This window comes from Myotis nattereri (assembly GCF_964212035.1).
Source record: "Myotis nattereri genome assembly, chromosome: 2".
In the NCBI taxonomy this organism is placed as follows: domain Eukaryota; kingdom Metazoa; phylum Chordata; class Mammalia; order Chiroptera; family Vespertilionidae; genus Myotis; species Myotis nattereri.
The window spans coordinates 170,947,896-170,966,074 of NC_138076.1; the positions used below are offsets into that span (position 1 = coordinate 170,947,896).

General features: G+C 36.6%; 1 protein-coding gene across 2 annotated transcripts in view; it reads right to left on the bottom strand.

Annotated features, from left to right (window-relative positions):
- The window catches only part of TMEM117 (transmembrane protein 117), a 443,674-nt gene that overhangs the window by 154,502 nt on the left and 270,993 nt on the right, over positions 1-18,179 (bottom strand). For both annotated transcript variants that reach the window (XM_081084824.1, XM_081084825.1), the window contains exon 5: positions 6,110-6,207. In XM_081084824.1, coding sequence (XP_080940950.1) covers positions 6,110-6,207 — 98 coding nt within the window. The remainder of the gene's footprint in view (positions 1-6,109; positions 6,208-18,179) is intronic.

Genomic DNA, 18,179 nt, shown 5'->3' on the forward strand with positions numbered 1-18,179 from the left:
AAAGTTATTATTGAAAGGTACTTGTTTGTAGCCATTTCTTTTTTGTGTGTGTGTGGCTGTTTTCTTTCTGGGATTTTTATTTCTTCTTTTTACACCAGTCCCTTTAGCATTTCTTGCATTGCTGGCTTGGTGGTGATAAACTCCCTTAGCCTTTTTTTGTCTGTGAAGCTTCTTATTTCCCCTTCAATTTTGAATGATAGCCTTGCTGGATAGAGTATTCTTGGATTCAGTCCTTTGCTTTGCATCACTTTGTAAATTTCCGTCCATTCTTTTCTGGCCTGATGTGTTTCTGTTGAGAAATCATTTGATAATCTAATGGGAGATCCCTTGTATGTAACTTTCCGTCTCTCTCTTGCAGCCTGTAAGATTCTCTCTTTGTCCTGAACATTTGCCATGGTAATGATGATGTGTCTTGGTGTGGGTCTTTTCGGGTTCACCTTGCTTGGGACTCTCTGGACTTGTGTGACTTTTTTCTTCCCCACCTCAGGGAAGTTTTCTGATATTATTTCTTTCAATAGGTTTTCTAATCCTTGTTCCTCTTTCTGTTGTTCTGGCACCCCTATTATTCGTATGTTGTTTCGTTTCATGTTGTCCCAAAGCTCCCTTAGGCTCTCCTCCTGTCTTTTAATTTTTTTCTCCAACTGAAGTACAGTTTGGGTGTGTTTTGCTTCCCTGTCTTCTAATTCACTAATTCGGTCTTCCGCTTCTCCTAGTCTACTGTTGATACTTTCAATGGTGTTCTTTATTGCAGCTATATCGCACTTCATTTCTTCTTGGGTCTTAGTTAAGTTGTCGATTTTTTCATCTGTTTCTTCTTGCTTCTTGGATAAGTTGTCGATTTTTTCCTCCATCCAGTGTATGCACTCTAGGACCCTTATTCTGAATTCTTTTTCTGTCATGTTGTATGCCTCTGTATCACTTAGCTGCTTTTCTGGTGAGTCCTCCTTTTCTTTCCTTTGGGGATTTCTTTGTCTACCCATGTTTGATCTCACTGACGTATATAGATATTGAGTCGTTCAGTGGCTGCTCCCTAGGTGGCAGTGGCTCCTCGGGCTGTGGTTGCTCCTTGGGCGGTTGTGGTAGCAGCTGCTCCTCTGTTGTTAGCGGGTCTTCTGATGGGTGCTGTTCACAGCTGTTGTGGCTCTTCTGGCTGGTGGAGGGAGGCTTCACCCACAGCAGCTGTTCCTCAGACAGAGCGTGTGGAGATCAGGAGGCCGCTGTTGCTTGGATCTGCTTTCTGTGGGGAGAAGCAGAGTTCCTCTGAGTTCACCTAGTCGCGCTGCTTGAGAGCCGTTGTTGCCGGGTTAGTAGCTGGTCTCTGGATGCCGGCGACAGTCACCCAAGATGGCACGGACTCCTCAACCCTCTTAAAGTCGGTCCCTAGCTGGGTCTCTTGTTACTAGAAAGAGCTGTGATTTGGCGACAACTCAGGGCATGGTGCTTTTTCCTTATGAACACGCTCTGCCTCCGGTAATTTGCATAGGCTTTCCTCATGGAGTTGCTCCAGTAGTGAATGATTTAATACACGCCAATCACTTAGAACAGTACTGAGCACATAGCAAGCACTCAGTGAACACCACCTCTCAAGTCAATGATTACTTAGTTTCTTCTCTTCCTGGGAGAGTTGGAAAAGCTTCACAGAGGAGATGATATGTGAGTTGAATCTTGAGAGAGGTAGGATATAGGAGTATATCTTGTAGAGAAGGGCAGAATATGCACGTTCCAGGCATGCATAAATTGTGTATTTTGCAATAAGCTGAAAATAAAGAAAATAAAGAATGAGGATGCCATTGTCATCCCCTTCTGCAGTGTGGAACTGTCATTCTTCCTGCAGAATAGGTCACATAATCCTATCAATCACCAGGGGATCCTGTTGAAGTGCGATTGTGATTCAACAGGGATAGGAAGAGCAGATTCTTTTTTCTTTTTTCTCTTCCAGTTGGGTGTTTTTTGCTTCCTCATATTTCAAATCATTGACTTGATTCTTGGGATCTTCTAGTCTACTGTTGAATCCCTGTATATTATTCTTTATTTCAGTCAGTGTATGCTTAATTTCTGACTGGTCCTTTTCCATTTTTTGGGCATTCTCACTAAGATCCTTGAAGGGCTCACTAAGTTCCTCGGAGGTTTCTAGAATATTCTTGAGTAACATTATAACTGTGGTTTTGAACTCTATATCCAGTAGTTTGCTTTCTTCCATTTCTTTTATTTGTGCCACGTTTCTTTGTCTCCACATTTTGGCTGTTTCCCTGTGTTTATATATTTTGGGTAGCTGCTAAGTATCCTTGAGTTGATAGAGTGGCCTTGTGTAATAGGTGTCCTATAGGGCCCCGTGGCTCAGCCTCCCTAATCACTGAGGTGGACACTCTTGGTGCACCCCTTTGTGGGCTGTGTGCACAGTCTTGTTGTAGTTGAGCCTTGATTGCTATTTGTGTCACTGGGAGGAATCGACCTCCAGGCTAACTGGCTGTGGGGACCAGTTGTGACTACAGTGGGAGAGCTGCTATGCAGGAAACACCCTAATGGGGCAGGACTTACTTCAGTGGGACGTTAGTGCTCACTGAGTCTGCCCCTTGAGTGGGTCACTCACGGATGTGAAGAGTTGTATCTGGTATGGTCTCACACTAACCACTGGGTACACTGGCTCTTGGATCTCCAAGGAGCTGCAAAGTTAGCCACTGCCTGGGGCCACCCAGCAGGAGCTACAGAGAGATCTGCAGATTCCTCCTCTTTGTATGGGATTTGGAAGTGCCCAGACAAGGCCCAGTTGTGAAGCAAGGCAGGCTGGTGCTGATGCCAGCCTTGGGCCTTTTATTGATAGCTTTGGGGCTCCCTGACCCAGCTACAACTTGTTTGACAGGTTTTAGGCTGAGAAAGGATGGGCCAAAAGCCGCTGCCCACAGCTTGGGTGGGGTTGTACATTGGGTGATTGGGTGGGGCGGGGTCTCAGGGAATCTCCAAGGTAGAGTGAACAGAGATGTCTGCCAGTCAGCTTTGCACTGGGGAGGTCCCAGCACAGGAACAATGACCACTGGGAGCACCTCCGTCTGGAAGAAAGCCACCCCCGCTTTCCTCCCCCAATGCCAGATAGTCCAGTTTCTCCCTGTATCTGTCTGGGTCCCTCAGAGCCTCGCCCAGCTCTGGATCTCAGAGCAAGTAGGAGCTTATAAATTCAGTTTGAGATGCCAGCCTTTTAAGAGGAGCAGCTGAGTCTCTAGCAGCCTGTGTGTTACTTAGCCCCAACCCACACTTGTTTTTACAGTCCGTAGTTCTTATTGCCTGTAGGGACTTCTTTCTGCAGCTCTGGAACCCTGGGCCTCGGGTCTGGTGCGGGGCTGGGACTCCTGGCTCCTCCTGGCGGCCTCTGCAGAGGTGATCTCCCTCCCGATTAGAAAAGTGGCCCACGTGGGTGCCGGGCCAGCCCGTTCTGTGCCGCCGCACCTCCTACCAGTCTCAGTGCGCTTTCTTCTTTACCTCTCTGGTTGTCGTACTTCCACTCAGCCAGCTTTCCCGGTTCTGGATGGTAGTTGTTCTGTATTTTAGTTGTAATTTTGATGTGGTTGTGGGAGGCAGCAAGTACAGGCATTTACCTATGCCGCCATCGTGGTTCCTTTCTCTGCTTCCCACATAATTTTCATATTCAACTTTTTGTATCAGATTTTCCTTTTTTTTAAAGAAAGAATACTGTTGTCAAGATAATCTAACTGTGTAGAAATGAATAAAATCAGAAAAAGTGACATTTAAATTCCCCTCATTATTTTATGCTCTCTATGACTTGAAATACTACCTTGAAAAAATCATCTCTAGTAGTAATCTCCTATCATACTTATACAGAAACAACTACTGTAAGAATAACTATGAGGTTTTGTTTATTTTACATTCAATAATATTATCTGCCAGTGACCAACAAAATTAGTTTAACAACATATACTAATAGACCTGAGTGGTAATATTCAAGGAAAGATGTACTAAGATGACCAGGAAAAATCTAGTATGTTTCCTTTTCCTCTGAAACAGCCATTGCAATTAAGAGTAGCTAATGACAACAAACATGGAGGCCTTCGGATAATTATGCATGCCTCGCCTTTGTGATAATATATATGTGACCTTGGTAACTGGCCACATTAAACAATAATCAATGGACTGCCTTTGAAGGTACATTTAAATAATACAAAATGTCTATAAACAAAGTAAGTGTAAGTTTTTTTAAAAGAGATAGGTCATCAACACTTTTACTATTAAGATCTAGCTCCTTTTAGATTGTGATTCTTAAAACCCCTATAGAGAATTCTGTAGGGTGGAATAATTTTTCAGAATCTCACATTCTTATCTGGAACCATTACCTAAAAATGGATTAAAGATAATCATTTGGAAATTTGCAACTGGTTGCATCTTTTGTTCTTCTAGAGGCAGTGTGGTGCAATGATTAAAAACTGGGGCTCCATGAGGGCCTGGGGGGTAGAGGCAGGAGCAGGCTGGAAGAAGCTGATGGGGGGAAAGGAGGACCTTTTTCCTCTATTGTTCAAAGGGGGTCTTTCAACAATAAAGATTTTTTTAAATAAATAAAAATTTTAGAAAATAAAAACACACTGTAAAATATAAATAAATAAATAAATAAATAAATAAATAAATAAATAAATAAAATAAAAACTGGGGCCCAAGAGTCAGAGCTCATGCTTATAGTAACAGCACCTACCTTATATATGTCAGAATTAAATGAGTACATATATAGAATGTTAAGTACTTACCACAGTGCCTGTAGCAAAATGTGCCTTTAATAAACATTTGCCACAAATATTATAAAGCATATTATTTAAACAAGATACATGGGGCACTTTTTAGGCAGGAAAACATATGGAGGTTAAATGCATCGTAAAAATAGACCACACTTGACTCATAGACACAGGTGTGAAAACCTATAAAACCATTTTTATTTTTACATTATTGAAAAAAATCTACTTTTGTTTACCTGCTAAGAAATAGGTTTAAAATGCTCTCTATGTCTAGCAACATTTAATGATTAGTGCAAAAGCACAAAGTTATCTTAGAGAGTATATTTTCCAAGCACTCAGTAACTATGATTTTTCTAGCTTATACATAAAACATTCAATGCCCAGAAGTTAAATTCAAGAATAAACAGATTTTGCCTTCATTTCAAAAGGCTGGAATTTACCAGGCACAAGGCATCATTAATTACAACTCTTCTGCATGTCAGTGTATATAACTTCTCATAATCAGGTTGAATCCCTGTGCTTCGCCATTGGCACACAGCCAGGAGGAAGTGCTCTCTTGCTCTCCCCACATTCCTATCTTTTCTGTCTAATCTTATTCAAGTACTCATAAATAATGGTGATGCCACTTTAAAAAAAAGCTCAAGTTCTATCAGACATAAATTGTTTTTTAAATTGCAATGATTGGGCTGGGGATCGAAAGGAAACTTTAGAAGTAAAGTAAAGAAAAAATGTCAATGAGCCAGATATGATTTGTAAAGAGGGCCCTTTTCTGCACAACTTCTTCAAAGTAAATTATATCATGTCAAATATACTGGAAATTTAGCATTTACTAAAAACATTTTTAATATCATAATTCATTGATACAAATTACAGCTTGTTGCCAAAACTGGTTTGGCTCAGTGGATAGAGCGTCAGCCTGCGGACTGAAAGGTCCCCGGTTCGATTCCGGTCAAGGGCATGTACCTTGGTTGCGGGCACATCCCCGGTGGGAGATGTGCAGGAGGCAGCTGATCAATGTTTCTCTCTCATCGATGTTTCTAACTCTCTATCTCTCTCTCTTCCTCTCTGTAAAAAATCAATAAAATATATTTTTTAAAAAAAATTACAGCTTGTTTTTGCTCCATCAAAATCTTACTTACCTCTGCTAAAATCTTTGCATCACTATATTATCAAAACATATCTCTTGTAAATGTGTATATGTAATATTTGTAAGCAGAAATTCATTTAATAATTATAATGATTGGTTTTAATCATTTTAATGGAATGTAGTACACATTTATAATGTCTCTTCTATATATCTAAAGAAAACTACATCCAATCCAAGTCATTTAGTGAATGAGACAAGGTATAAATCAATGAATTAAACAATCTCTTACCAGAATAAAATGATCCTAACATTTCCTTTCTTCCAGAAAGCTCTTGCGGATTTCCCCCAATCAGGATAGGGTTTGTCCTGAAGCATCATATCAGTGACCTGAAGCAATCAAAGAAACTTATTTAGCACTGTCAGAAATTTACATTCAGGGGTAAATATGTAAATAATTTACATTTTATTGAAAATAAAATATGTATGTATTTTAACACTAGAACATATCCAAAGATAAAAACTAGAAGAATATACTTCCTTTACTTAAAAACTTTAATAGTTCATATTCTTTACATAATAAATGAGCATATTTAAGGTCATTCAACATGTCAAATATTGACATTATTTTTTAAACATTAGTCAAGATTACCTTATAAAAGAAGGCATCATTAAGATATTAATAACCTCTCTATAGAAACAAAACATATAATAAAGTACCATATTCTTTCTAACTTAGCTAAACAGAATCTATTTCTAATCAAAATATTATCTTTCCTTCTCTCCCTTTTTTTCTTCAATGATTTGTGAAGTATGGTACCTAGACCCAGTTTTAAGGCACATTTATTCTAATTACCTAGCAAGTTTCCACCTCCATGTAATTAGCAATTCTATTCCTTCTTCAAATATGTTCTACCTCTCCCCCCTGCACAGATTGTGCCTGTCTTCAGAGGCCTATATGCAGTCATGTTATCATTGTGATGTCTTCATTTTTCCCTCCAGCTACAGTTCTTGACCCTTTTCATGTTACATATCACTTTCCACCTTCTCTTTTACTTACTTATGCACATTTTTCTCTCCATTAGGCTTTGAAATCCTTGAAGTCGAATATTTATCATTGTATCCTTTCCTAACTATCTTTTATATAAAAGACTAAAATATTACTCCAAGAAAAAATGGCAAAAATGTATTAGGATATAAATGCTTGCTTTTAAAAAATGCATTAACAAAGTAAATTGTCCATTGTCAACATCCCATATTAATAGTTTCAGCAAATGTCCAAAGAATAATATGTGGATGTCATAAAAAGCATCTTTAAAAACTGGTGAGAATGAAAAATGAATTTCCTTCTTCTAATAAAGGAAACATGTTTGCATATGTGCACATACACACACACAAATAGTTTTTTTTCCTTTTCCCAGAAAATATACCTTCCATTTGAGAGAAGGGAACATTGTTTAATTGATTATGGTTTTATTTAATAATCTTCAAATCCAAAAAATCAAGACAGAATCAATGTTAAGAATTTTGATAAAGAATGGAATAAACTCAATAGAGTAACAAAGAAGTTTCATTATCCATTAAAATATTTTTTTCTTTTGCCCGTAAGGCCTTAACATTACATTTAAATGTAACTTCCAACTATGGCCTAACCTGGAATGGGTGAGATTTAATAATTTGTGATGAGAGATGGTGATCCAGTGGGCCCTTCAATACTACTGGACTCCCTGCAGAAGGTGCATTGATTCTCAAGCAAACCCATCTTGTGCAACACAACATCCTGGAAAAGTTCCTGGAAAATTTCACTGACATGCTAAAGCTGCACATGCTCACTGAGGATGCAATCAGAACAGTGAGTAAACAGCCCAGTCTCTAGGGCACATATGATCTTAATTTTTCTCTATATTCTTTCTCACAGTCATTTCTAGGACTAGAATTCCCACGCCTCCCCTGGTTGGTAGGAATCAAAGCAAGTTCATTGGTCTTCATTGAGCAACACCGCAGACCTATGCCCGCTCTGTCTGATTTAGAACCCACAGTAATTTTGTGTGATATGATTTCATTATTGAAAAGGCTCAACAATCATAACTGGTTTTAATTTAAACTCTCAATTTCTTAAAACTATTAATTACTTTGATAAGTGTACACGCAACTAATATTAAGAATTCAAAAAGAAAAAAACACTTGTTAACTTATTTTTAAAAGAAAACTTATTTTCTTCATGACTCATTAGAATTACAAGACTTTATTTTCTCACCCATGAATTGTATCTTCAATTTAAAAAAATCACGATATTTATCAAAATAAACAAAGGGAAGATGATAGAATAAAAATGAACCATGAATCAAGTGAGTTATATTGTTACTAAAAAAGAATAAAGGTAAAAATAGAAAATTTATATCCCATATATTCTTGAGCTTAAAACAAGTTTTATATCACAACTTCCCTGAGGAAAAAATCACTATTTTTTCAAAATACAACAATTTTATCTGCCGCTCGATTGTCACCTTCTTGAATAACAATCTTGTGTCAGATTTTATTTTTACAAAACCTCAAGTTAAGCAAATAAATACTTAAATAAATATTTCATGTTTTGTCAGCTTTTAAAAAGATTTAATTAATTCTGTTCAACAATATTTATCTTGTTCTGGAAAGAGTATGCATAGTAACAGATATTTTCATGGAACAGCATGATTATTGGGTAAATTTTATTCAACTTGCAATGTTTTCTCCAGGGCACTTTCTGGGAAATAATTACTATATTTTCTAGAAGGAGGCAATCTGTTGCTATATGGCTAATTATTACAGCAGCATGTTTTGCAAAAATGCCATTCAAGGGTAAATGATTTCTCAGTAAAATGGCAAGATGAGGACAAAATACATTTTTTTCTGATGCCAGACAGCTGGTTCTTTTCACCCCCAGCTTCCACCTATTTATTTTAAGTCATATCATCAGATCAATGTCAGGGCACTTGCTAAATTGGCAAGGAGCAGAGACAGTCATTAAAGGGATGCATCCAATAAAGAAAAATCCAATTACCTGCTGCATTAGAGAAATCAAATTCATTTCTGGTGTTGGTCAAGGACAGTCTTTGTGGGAAAATATGCAGGAAAGTGAGGACTGAAAATGATGCGAAAAGGTTGCTGTGTAGCATAAATACAATGCAAAACGTGTTGGTGCTTCTCCCATGGGAAGATTATTAGAATTTAAAACTGCAGGTCTTTTTCCTAAGCTGGAAGAAGTTTGCTTAACTCTTTGAGTACCACAATCCTTCCCTTCTCCTTTCCTCTCTCTTGGGTCTTTGCACAGAACTCAGAACCTCATGATGCCCCTTCCCTCACTATGCCCTGTTAGGTAGTCTCTCTCGGTGGACATCAGCTATTTTAGGGCATGGCCATTGTTCAGTCAGAGCAAACACATGTGTGTTGAGATTGAAAAGCCAGTAAATGATTATCCCTACAGGAATCTAAGGGAAACCTTTGCTCCTCTATGAGCTGAGCTTACATGATGCTGTGGCAACAATGGCAGCATGAAGACAGCAGACAACAGTGACATTTTACGTCTGCTATGGAGCTTCAAGGCTTACAAAGCTGATGGATGTACTTCTCTTAATAACTGACATGCTAACTTTATAAAGGGAGTCATTATTCCCCATCTTTCACCAACACAGAAAGAGAAGTCAGTGAGGTTAAGTAGGCGAGCAGGTCACACACAGTGTACTGTTTGTTATGTGCATTCATTCTGCAGCCAGCCGGTCTGGGTCCTAATCCTAGTGTTATCTCTTACTACCTTTTGATTTGGGGCAAAGTAGTTCATCTCTCTGTACCTCGGTTTCTTATGCATTATCTAGTGGCGGGTGTTATAATAATTATTTACATGTTGTTGTGTATATCTGGAATTTCTAACCAATTGTTTTGCTTCATGTGACTATTGTGTTAAATAGCTGATTTGGAGTCCAAGGACTTGGCAATCATTCTCATCTCCTCTATAAAGACAAGACTATCACACTGGACTGTTAGAAAATGATAAATATATAGTATAATGTTCAAATGTGTGACAGTCAAATATTGCTGTTAAAAATCAAAGGGAGGGGAGGCCAGCCACCAAAGGTTGCAATAATCTCAGAAGGTTTCACAGAGGGCTTGTGTAACATAACTGAGCATTAATTTGCATCCCATACTCTCCAATTTTGCCAGTATAGTCTTAGCCTGATTATAAGCTACTCACATGCATATATACATATGCTGCACCTATAGTTTTATTTGATATAGTTTTATGTTAAGCATGTGATATTAAAATATTAATATTGAGGATATAAGGTCATAATATAACAACTATGGCTACATAGTCCACCTCTTAAGACTATCATATTCCACTAAATTATATTATTTAGTGGAATATAAAGAAACAAGTACTATTCTATTGATAAACAATAATATATACATTAAGTATATTAATGAACAAACATATACATATAATCTTGCATGCTATTTTGCAACTTCTTTCCATTTAACAATATATCCTGAACATCATCCTATATCACTACAAATAAAGCTATTTAAGTGGTTTCTTCTTTTTTATCTTCTACTATACCATTAGTGTGCATTTTTCCAAAATATAAAAGGTTTCTATTTTGTTCTAATTATTACCTTTATAATGGAACTTCATTTAATGTATGTATTAACTATGTCTTTACATTTTACTCCCCATTATGAGCATTAACACAATTATTTAATTTCTGCTTCTCCCTCTGCCTTCTTCCCCCCAGCACCATATTATACTTACTGTATTATTTTTCCTATTTTTCAACTCTTTGAATATCTGGATCCTTATTTTATTTATCATCTTTAAATGCTACCACTTTTCCCTCATCTAAAAAAGATGAGACAATCAAAATATTATATTTTCTTACACCATATATCATTTCTATGTTGGTGGAGTTTTGGAGTATTTTTATATTTGGTCTATAACCAGAAGCCAGGCATTTATTTTAACCTGAGCCTCACAATTAAATTGACTCAATTACCTTTCCCAGTACATCAGCTAAAGTTTTCCAACTACTTCCAACGCCTGAACTTTGTTCTGCAATATATTCTTGAGGAAGCTTCACTAGAACAATGTGACTGATAACCAAACTGTCTATTTTCTGTATCTTTGACTAAGAATCAGGCTGAGTGTAAAATTTTTGAGGCCCATTTTTCCCCTTAGCACTGAAGGCATTGCTTCACTTAACACTACTGAGTGAGATCAAGGAGGAATCTGAGAAAACTGGAATCTGGACTCTTTTTTTCCATCTTTACAGGTAAATTATTGTTGTTGTTGTTGTTTTGCCTTTATTGTTTTGTTTTATTTTCTGGGGTGCTGCAGTATTTGCTTTTTATTTTGAATGTAATAATTTTGCTAAGTTTATCTATTGTTGTCTGTCACTTTTCTAGGGACAATATCCCCTTTTAGTTAAAAGATTCAAGTCTATTCTATGAAGTCTTTTTTAAAATAAATTTACTGGGGTGGCATTGGTTAATAAAATTATAAAGGTTTCAAGTGTACAATTCTATGATATATTGTCTGTATATAGTCTTTCTGGAATCCTGAATTATTTCTTCTCTGTTACTTCTATTATTTAGAGAAATACTTATGCACATACTGGCTTTCTCTGGCTTCGTGTCTGCACCCCTTTTAGAAAGTTCATTTTGCTCACTCAGTGATGTCCCATACTGTGATTATGGGTGTTTTGATAACTGTTTGTCCTGTTCGAGAGCAACCAGGCTCTTCCAAAGAACTTCACTCTGTACGAAACAAAACTTTTCATGTCCTTTTGGTACAAGTGTGACATCATCATTCTAAACATCTTAACAAATTTGGGGTAGGGGTCCATCCTTTGTCTATGTGAGACTGTGTCAGGGAAACTTTAATGCATTCCTGAAACTTTACCTCCATGTATCAAAGGCTGATATGGAAAGACAAAGGTTGATGTTACATAAATTCTTCATATAAAATATGGAGAAATTAAAAGATCTCTATCCTAGTACCTCTACTCTGAACATAGATGGAGACTATAAAATGCAAAAAAAATCTAAAGTGGCTGAATTAACACTGCAAATATACCCACCGCCAGAATATAAGTTCTATGATGACAGGGATTTTGTCCATTTTGTTCTCACAATGTTCCAATCATCTAGTATTGCGCCTGGTGTACTGAGGGTTCCCAGTAAACATTTACTAAATGAATGCATGAAAGGATAAATGGATGAAAAAAAGGAAATGAAGAACAGAATGAGGAAGGCTAGGATAAGTAGCACACTCCCAGTAGCTCAGTGTCTTCCACTGAAATCTCCTCCAGCAATTAGTGGTAATGATGGCGCTGATGGATGTGGTAGTAGTAGTGGGGGCAGGAGTAATAATATAGAGACAGTGGAGTATTCCTTTTCCTCCTAACCCTGTCCCTTCACTCCCTGGAGAGGTATAAAGACACAGGAGATATATCATTAAGATTCTAAAAGAGATACAGATGGTCTTTCTAAATTCCTGGAAAAATAAAAAAATAAATAAAATATGACTTCAAAGAAGGATATTAAGCCTGAGATGCGTGCTTACTCATGTGATCCATGTACATAATATATTTGCTTTATTGTAAATTTATTTTTTGATGAACTAAATCAGGAAAAATGTAAATCACACATTTTACAGATTAAAAATAGTACACTTTCATATGCCTTATTTGTGGTATTGACACATTATATGACAGAGGTGGGGGAGTTGGACGGTGCCCAGCCCGGTGTCCTTAAGGGGTGGTCCAGTTCTGCTGGTACATTTGCACCCCCTGTAGCATAGCACTATGTTCTTTTCTTTCCTCTTAGGCCATCTATGTGGAAACAAAGCCTAAATTGCCAGTTCAATACTGTACTTTATAGGGCAATGTGTTTTTTCCCCTTTCACTGCCCCCTGACCCCACCACACACACCACACCACATACACAGACATGCATATGCAATCAGTCTCACGCAATAGCACTTCCAGCTGAGACAAAGAAAGACTCCAAGGTCCAACCAAAAAGAAATATGCACACTCGCAGAGGAACATTAGCTGAGTATATAATTAAGTAAATGGAAACCAAGGAGAAAGTTTTCTAAATTACCTAGTGATGCCTTGAGTGAATTGCTACAAGAACTACCTGAATATCACTGGAAAATATACTGGCAAACACAAAACTTGGAATGTATTCTACAGATTTTCAGAAGCGCAACCAGGATTGCATAAAGCATGAATATTAATGCACCTGCTTATTATCTCCAATGATAGCCTGCACTGCCTTCGTGATGTATGGCACCTTATTGCCGGATCCCTACTGATTTACAATGAGTCATAGACTGTTTTATTATTAAGTAAGGAAATTGGGTATGTCTCAGAATACAGAACATTTAGAAAAATATCCCTGAATCACCTGAATACAAAAATATACACAATCAAAAAGTACTTTCCCAAGCAAAGTCTGCAGAGTTTCAAATAGTGTGTTAACAAATGCAAAATAAAAACCATGTGCCCCAGTACAATTTGCTTTCCATCACACTGAATTATAACTTAGAATATGTGAAAAAGTGAGAGTTATTACTGATTTTGCTGAGCATGAAGACAGCAGAAAAATATTTGTATCATCTTCTGACATGTTATTCCTTGTGACTGGCTAAGTTACCAAATGATAGTAGCCCAATATTACATGATTGAACATTAATTTTGGGTTTTTGGCTTGAAAGAATTAGTGTTCGGTATGCATATCTTATCTGTTCTGTTAACATAAATAAGTAATTGTTACTAGTAAATTAATGATACAAAACATACTATAATATGATGGCTTTGTAACCATATATATGAATGGAGGGCCAAAAGGAAGAGAAATAAAGGATATTTTTAGAAATGTGAATGTAAGAACCATTATCCACCAAGGATCCATTGAAACAGAGAAAGAGCAAACATATCCTCAAAGGGAAAATCAATCTCATTTTCAGGATACCAGCATTCCAGTTTTCTGAATGAAATGCCTAATACATGCTGCCCCTAATGAGAGAGTCAGAGGAGTTTGCTTAGTCTCCAGGTCGAGGGCCACAATGTAGCCTGCCTTTTTGCTTGTATAATTATAATTTATCAAAATATTCAACCAGCGCTAGCAAGCATGGCTCAGTGGTAGAGCGTCGCCCCATTCACCAAAGGGTCTTGGGTTGGATTCTCGGTCAAGGGCACATACCTGGGGTGCAGGTTGATCCCAGGCCCCTGTCAGGGAGCATGTGGGAGGCAACTAATCCATGTTTCTCTCTCCCCACACACACACCTTTCTCCCTTCCACTGTCTCTAAAAATCAATGGGAAAAATGTCCTCAGGCAAAGATTTAATATATTATATGTACATTTACACACACACACACACACACACACACACACACACATATATTCAACCAACTCTATAAGATGACAAATCCAAAGCTATAGGCTGTTGGGATGAAAAGATGTTCCATTGGACTGACATTCCTACTGTTAGTAAATAGTAAGTCCAAAAAGAGGTTGATAATCATCCATTGGAGAGAACTACCTTTATTTCATTTTCAGAATTTGAGAGATTTAAAGTAAGGCAATTGCCAAGTAGCATGGTTTATAAGTGAAAACAAGTATTATTTCTATGTTGTATTGTTGCCTGAAAACAGATACAACACTATGGACTGAGTGTTGCATGACATAATAGCAAGCTTAGGAATCCTAAAGCAATAACCTAAATCTATATCATTGCAATAAAAATCCTACTTATCAGCATTCATTGTCTAAAACTAAACTGAAATATTTCCATTTTAAATACAAGTAAAATATTGATCTTATGGCATATTTTTAAAAACTAAATCTAGTAAGTATGCTTCAATCAGACTTTTCAGAGGTAGCTACTTATTCAAGATGTTTCATTAAAATTATTTTAAAATTTTATATATACCAAAGAGCATATAATGTATAAATAATACATAAATATAACAAAAGTAGATAGTAGAACATGTTCTTATTAGGTGGTCTGTTTTTAAATTTTATTGATTTTTAGAGAGAGGAAGGGAAAGACAGACAGACAGAGAAAGAGAGAAAACATAGATGTGAGAGAGAAACATTGATTGGCTTCCTTCTGCACATGCCCCCACCCATAACCTGGGTATGTGTCTTAGCCAGGAATCAAACCTTCCACCTTTTGGTGTATGGGACAACGCTCCAATCAATTGAGCCACACTGGCAGGGCATGGTGTCTTAAAATATACAATAAAATCAAAGGTCTTGAAGTCCTCTGTATATTTGTCTCTAGTCAAATTATCCTGATTACTCCTAGAAGAGGTAACCACAATTCTAAATCCTGGATTTATAATTCCCATTTTCATGTTTTTATTTGTGGTTTCACTCCACCTGCATGTAACCATAAGTATAACAAAATATTGCTTAGTTATATATATTTTGTATATTAATAGTTTAGTAGCATAATAAATTTTCCTATAGTTGGCTTTTTTTTGATCATTGTTATTTTTCTGAGGTTCATCTAGAGTAGTGGTTCTCAACCTTCCTAATGCCGCGACCTTTTAATACAGTTCCTCATGTTGTGGTGACCCACAACCATAAAATTATTTTCGTTGCTACTTCATAACTGTAATTTTGCTACTGTTATGAATCATAATGGAAATATCTGATATGCAGAATGTTTTTTCATTGTTACAAATTGAACATAATTAAAGCATAGTGATTAATCTCAAAAACAATATGTAATTATATATGTGTTTTCCGATGGTGTTAGGCGACCCCTGTGAAAGGGTCATTTGACCCCCAAAGGGGTCATGACCCATAGGTTGTGAACCGCTGATCTAGAGTTAAGCGTATAATTATATCTTTTATCTCCATTCTATCTCTATTAATAATTTTTTTCATTTCATATTACTAATTTGTATCATTTTTCTTTTACTCTTGATTAATATTATAAAAATTTGTCAATTTTATTAGGCTTTCAAAAATTTGACTATTTTAATCCTATCATACCTTTATTTATATTATATTAATTTATGCGGGTACCTTTATGTCTTTATTCCATTTTTTAGCGCGGTAGAAATTAACTGTCATTTCTTTACAGGTAAGTCTGGCATTACTTTAAAAATTCTTATTACTTTTCCTTTAATGCTATGTAGTTTCACTTTCATTTTTTAAGGTATGAAATTCTTTTCCTGTGTTGAGTTTATTGTGATTTTGGAAGATGAAGTTCCATGCATTCAATAATTAGGAAAAGTTCTAAGCCTTTTTTTTCTTCAAAAATTTCTCTCCTGTCCTCTCTATTTTCACCTTCTGGAACTTTGATCACATCCACGTTAGAAATCGCTTCATATCTCTTACCTTCTTTTAGATATTTTCTATTTCTTAGTACACTATTTTGGAAAAAAAATATTTCACATGTTTTTTATACTTTACTAATTATCAACCTTTGTCTAACATGCTCTTTAACCCAACAACTACATTTTTCATTTCAATCGTTATATATTTTTATTCCTAAAGGTTCTGGTTCAGTTTTCAAATTACCCTGTCTTTTGTTCCTGACTTATATTTTCAATTCTCTCTTTATTAGTTTGAATATATTATTTTAAAATATTATGTTATGTTCTCTATAAATAATTCTAAAAACAAATCTGTGAGTCTAATTCTACTAGTTGTATTTACTGCTATTACTCATGATAATTGTTTCCTTGTGTGTTTGTTGGCATTTTATTTGTGGAGGTATTTTAAGGATAGATTTGTTAATGTGTTCCTCCAGAGAGAATGTATGCTTGGTTCTATGAAGGACCTACAGAAACTTCCAACCAGGGATCACTTTAAAATACATTCTTACTGTGGAGGTTTTTAAACCTGTGGATGGTGAGAATTAGGATCATCTACCCACTTGAGGAATAGCTCATGGTTATAAAGTCTCAGGGGAGACTTCATTTTTCTCCTCTCTCTAGGACCTATGACAAGACAACCATGTTTCTAGTGTGCATGCCTACTTGGGACAATTTTTTCCAGTCAACCTCCTCCCTGAGAGAGTACCTTTTCAGGGTTCCTGGCTTTATGTTCACTGTTCCTCATTTGACAACATATCTTATTTGGGGCCTCAGTTTTGTCTCCTTTTCCTCAAATAAATATTAAAACAAGAGCCCTAAATCACTAATGGTTGGCCAATAGCCTCAGGCCAGTCTCTGTCCCTCTCCTTACTTAATCTGGGTTTGTGTCACATTTTGTTTTTGATCTCTAAGGATATCCCTTACCTTCCTACAAAAAGAAAATTATTTTCAAAAGATAGCAGTTTTTATTACATTTATTTGATTTTTAAAAAGTAAATATGGATAGCCAAGGTGTTTTGTATTTGGAAGTGGTGGTGGTGGTTGCTTTTTCCTGCTATCTGGTTCACCATACTTTCAGGAACAATTCCATTTTCCACACCTTTTCTATCATCCTCACTTTAACATTGTATAGGAAACGGTGTTTTAACAAAGAATTCAATTTTCATCTTTAATCCTAGGAAGGCATGATTAATGTCTAGAAAGAATTAACACTAGAAAGAATAAAGATATTCAATAATTTTCAAAGGAACATAGTCCAATAAACCCCACAGACTCTCTGTTTTGTTTTCAAGTCTACAAGTACAGAAGCTGGTTGCACTTGAGCGATGCCTCCCTCCCCACACCTCACTTCTACCTTTAATTAGTCTGGAGCAGAGAAAAGGCTAATCGAATTTTCACTTCATATCTTTGGGAGCTTAACACATGTTTATTGACAACCAATTAATATGCACTTTTCTTCACCACCTAAGCGTTACTACCTTCCTGGTTTTATAGAATGGGAACATGCTGCTTGGAGGCCTGATATGTGGTCTGAGGTCACAGTGTGGTAGGGCCAGGATGCAGACTAAATGTAGGAATGCTCGGCTCCAAAGTCTAAGCACTTGGCCAACATACTATGTGTCTACTTGATTAATATTAATGATGATTTACTGCAATGAATAATTTATCATCTATTTTCAGAAGTTTTTTGTGGAAACATATTTCATTCAACTCAATGCACTCAACCAATACTTCACTTGCATTAAATATACAATAATTTTCAAAGCACTCCTAGAAGCATCAGTTATCGTGTACCCGTGGCCACTTGGTGTGGGACAAGTCTGACAATTTTCATTTAACTTATGGAGAAGCAGACACAGAGATGTCGCGTGGCTTGCACAGAGCAATTTAGGACTGCAGCCAAACCAGGCCGCTTTATTCTCACTCCTCTTCCCTCACTTACACTTGCATTTGAAAAATGACAGTCCCCTTGTGAAAACACTGGGCATC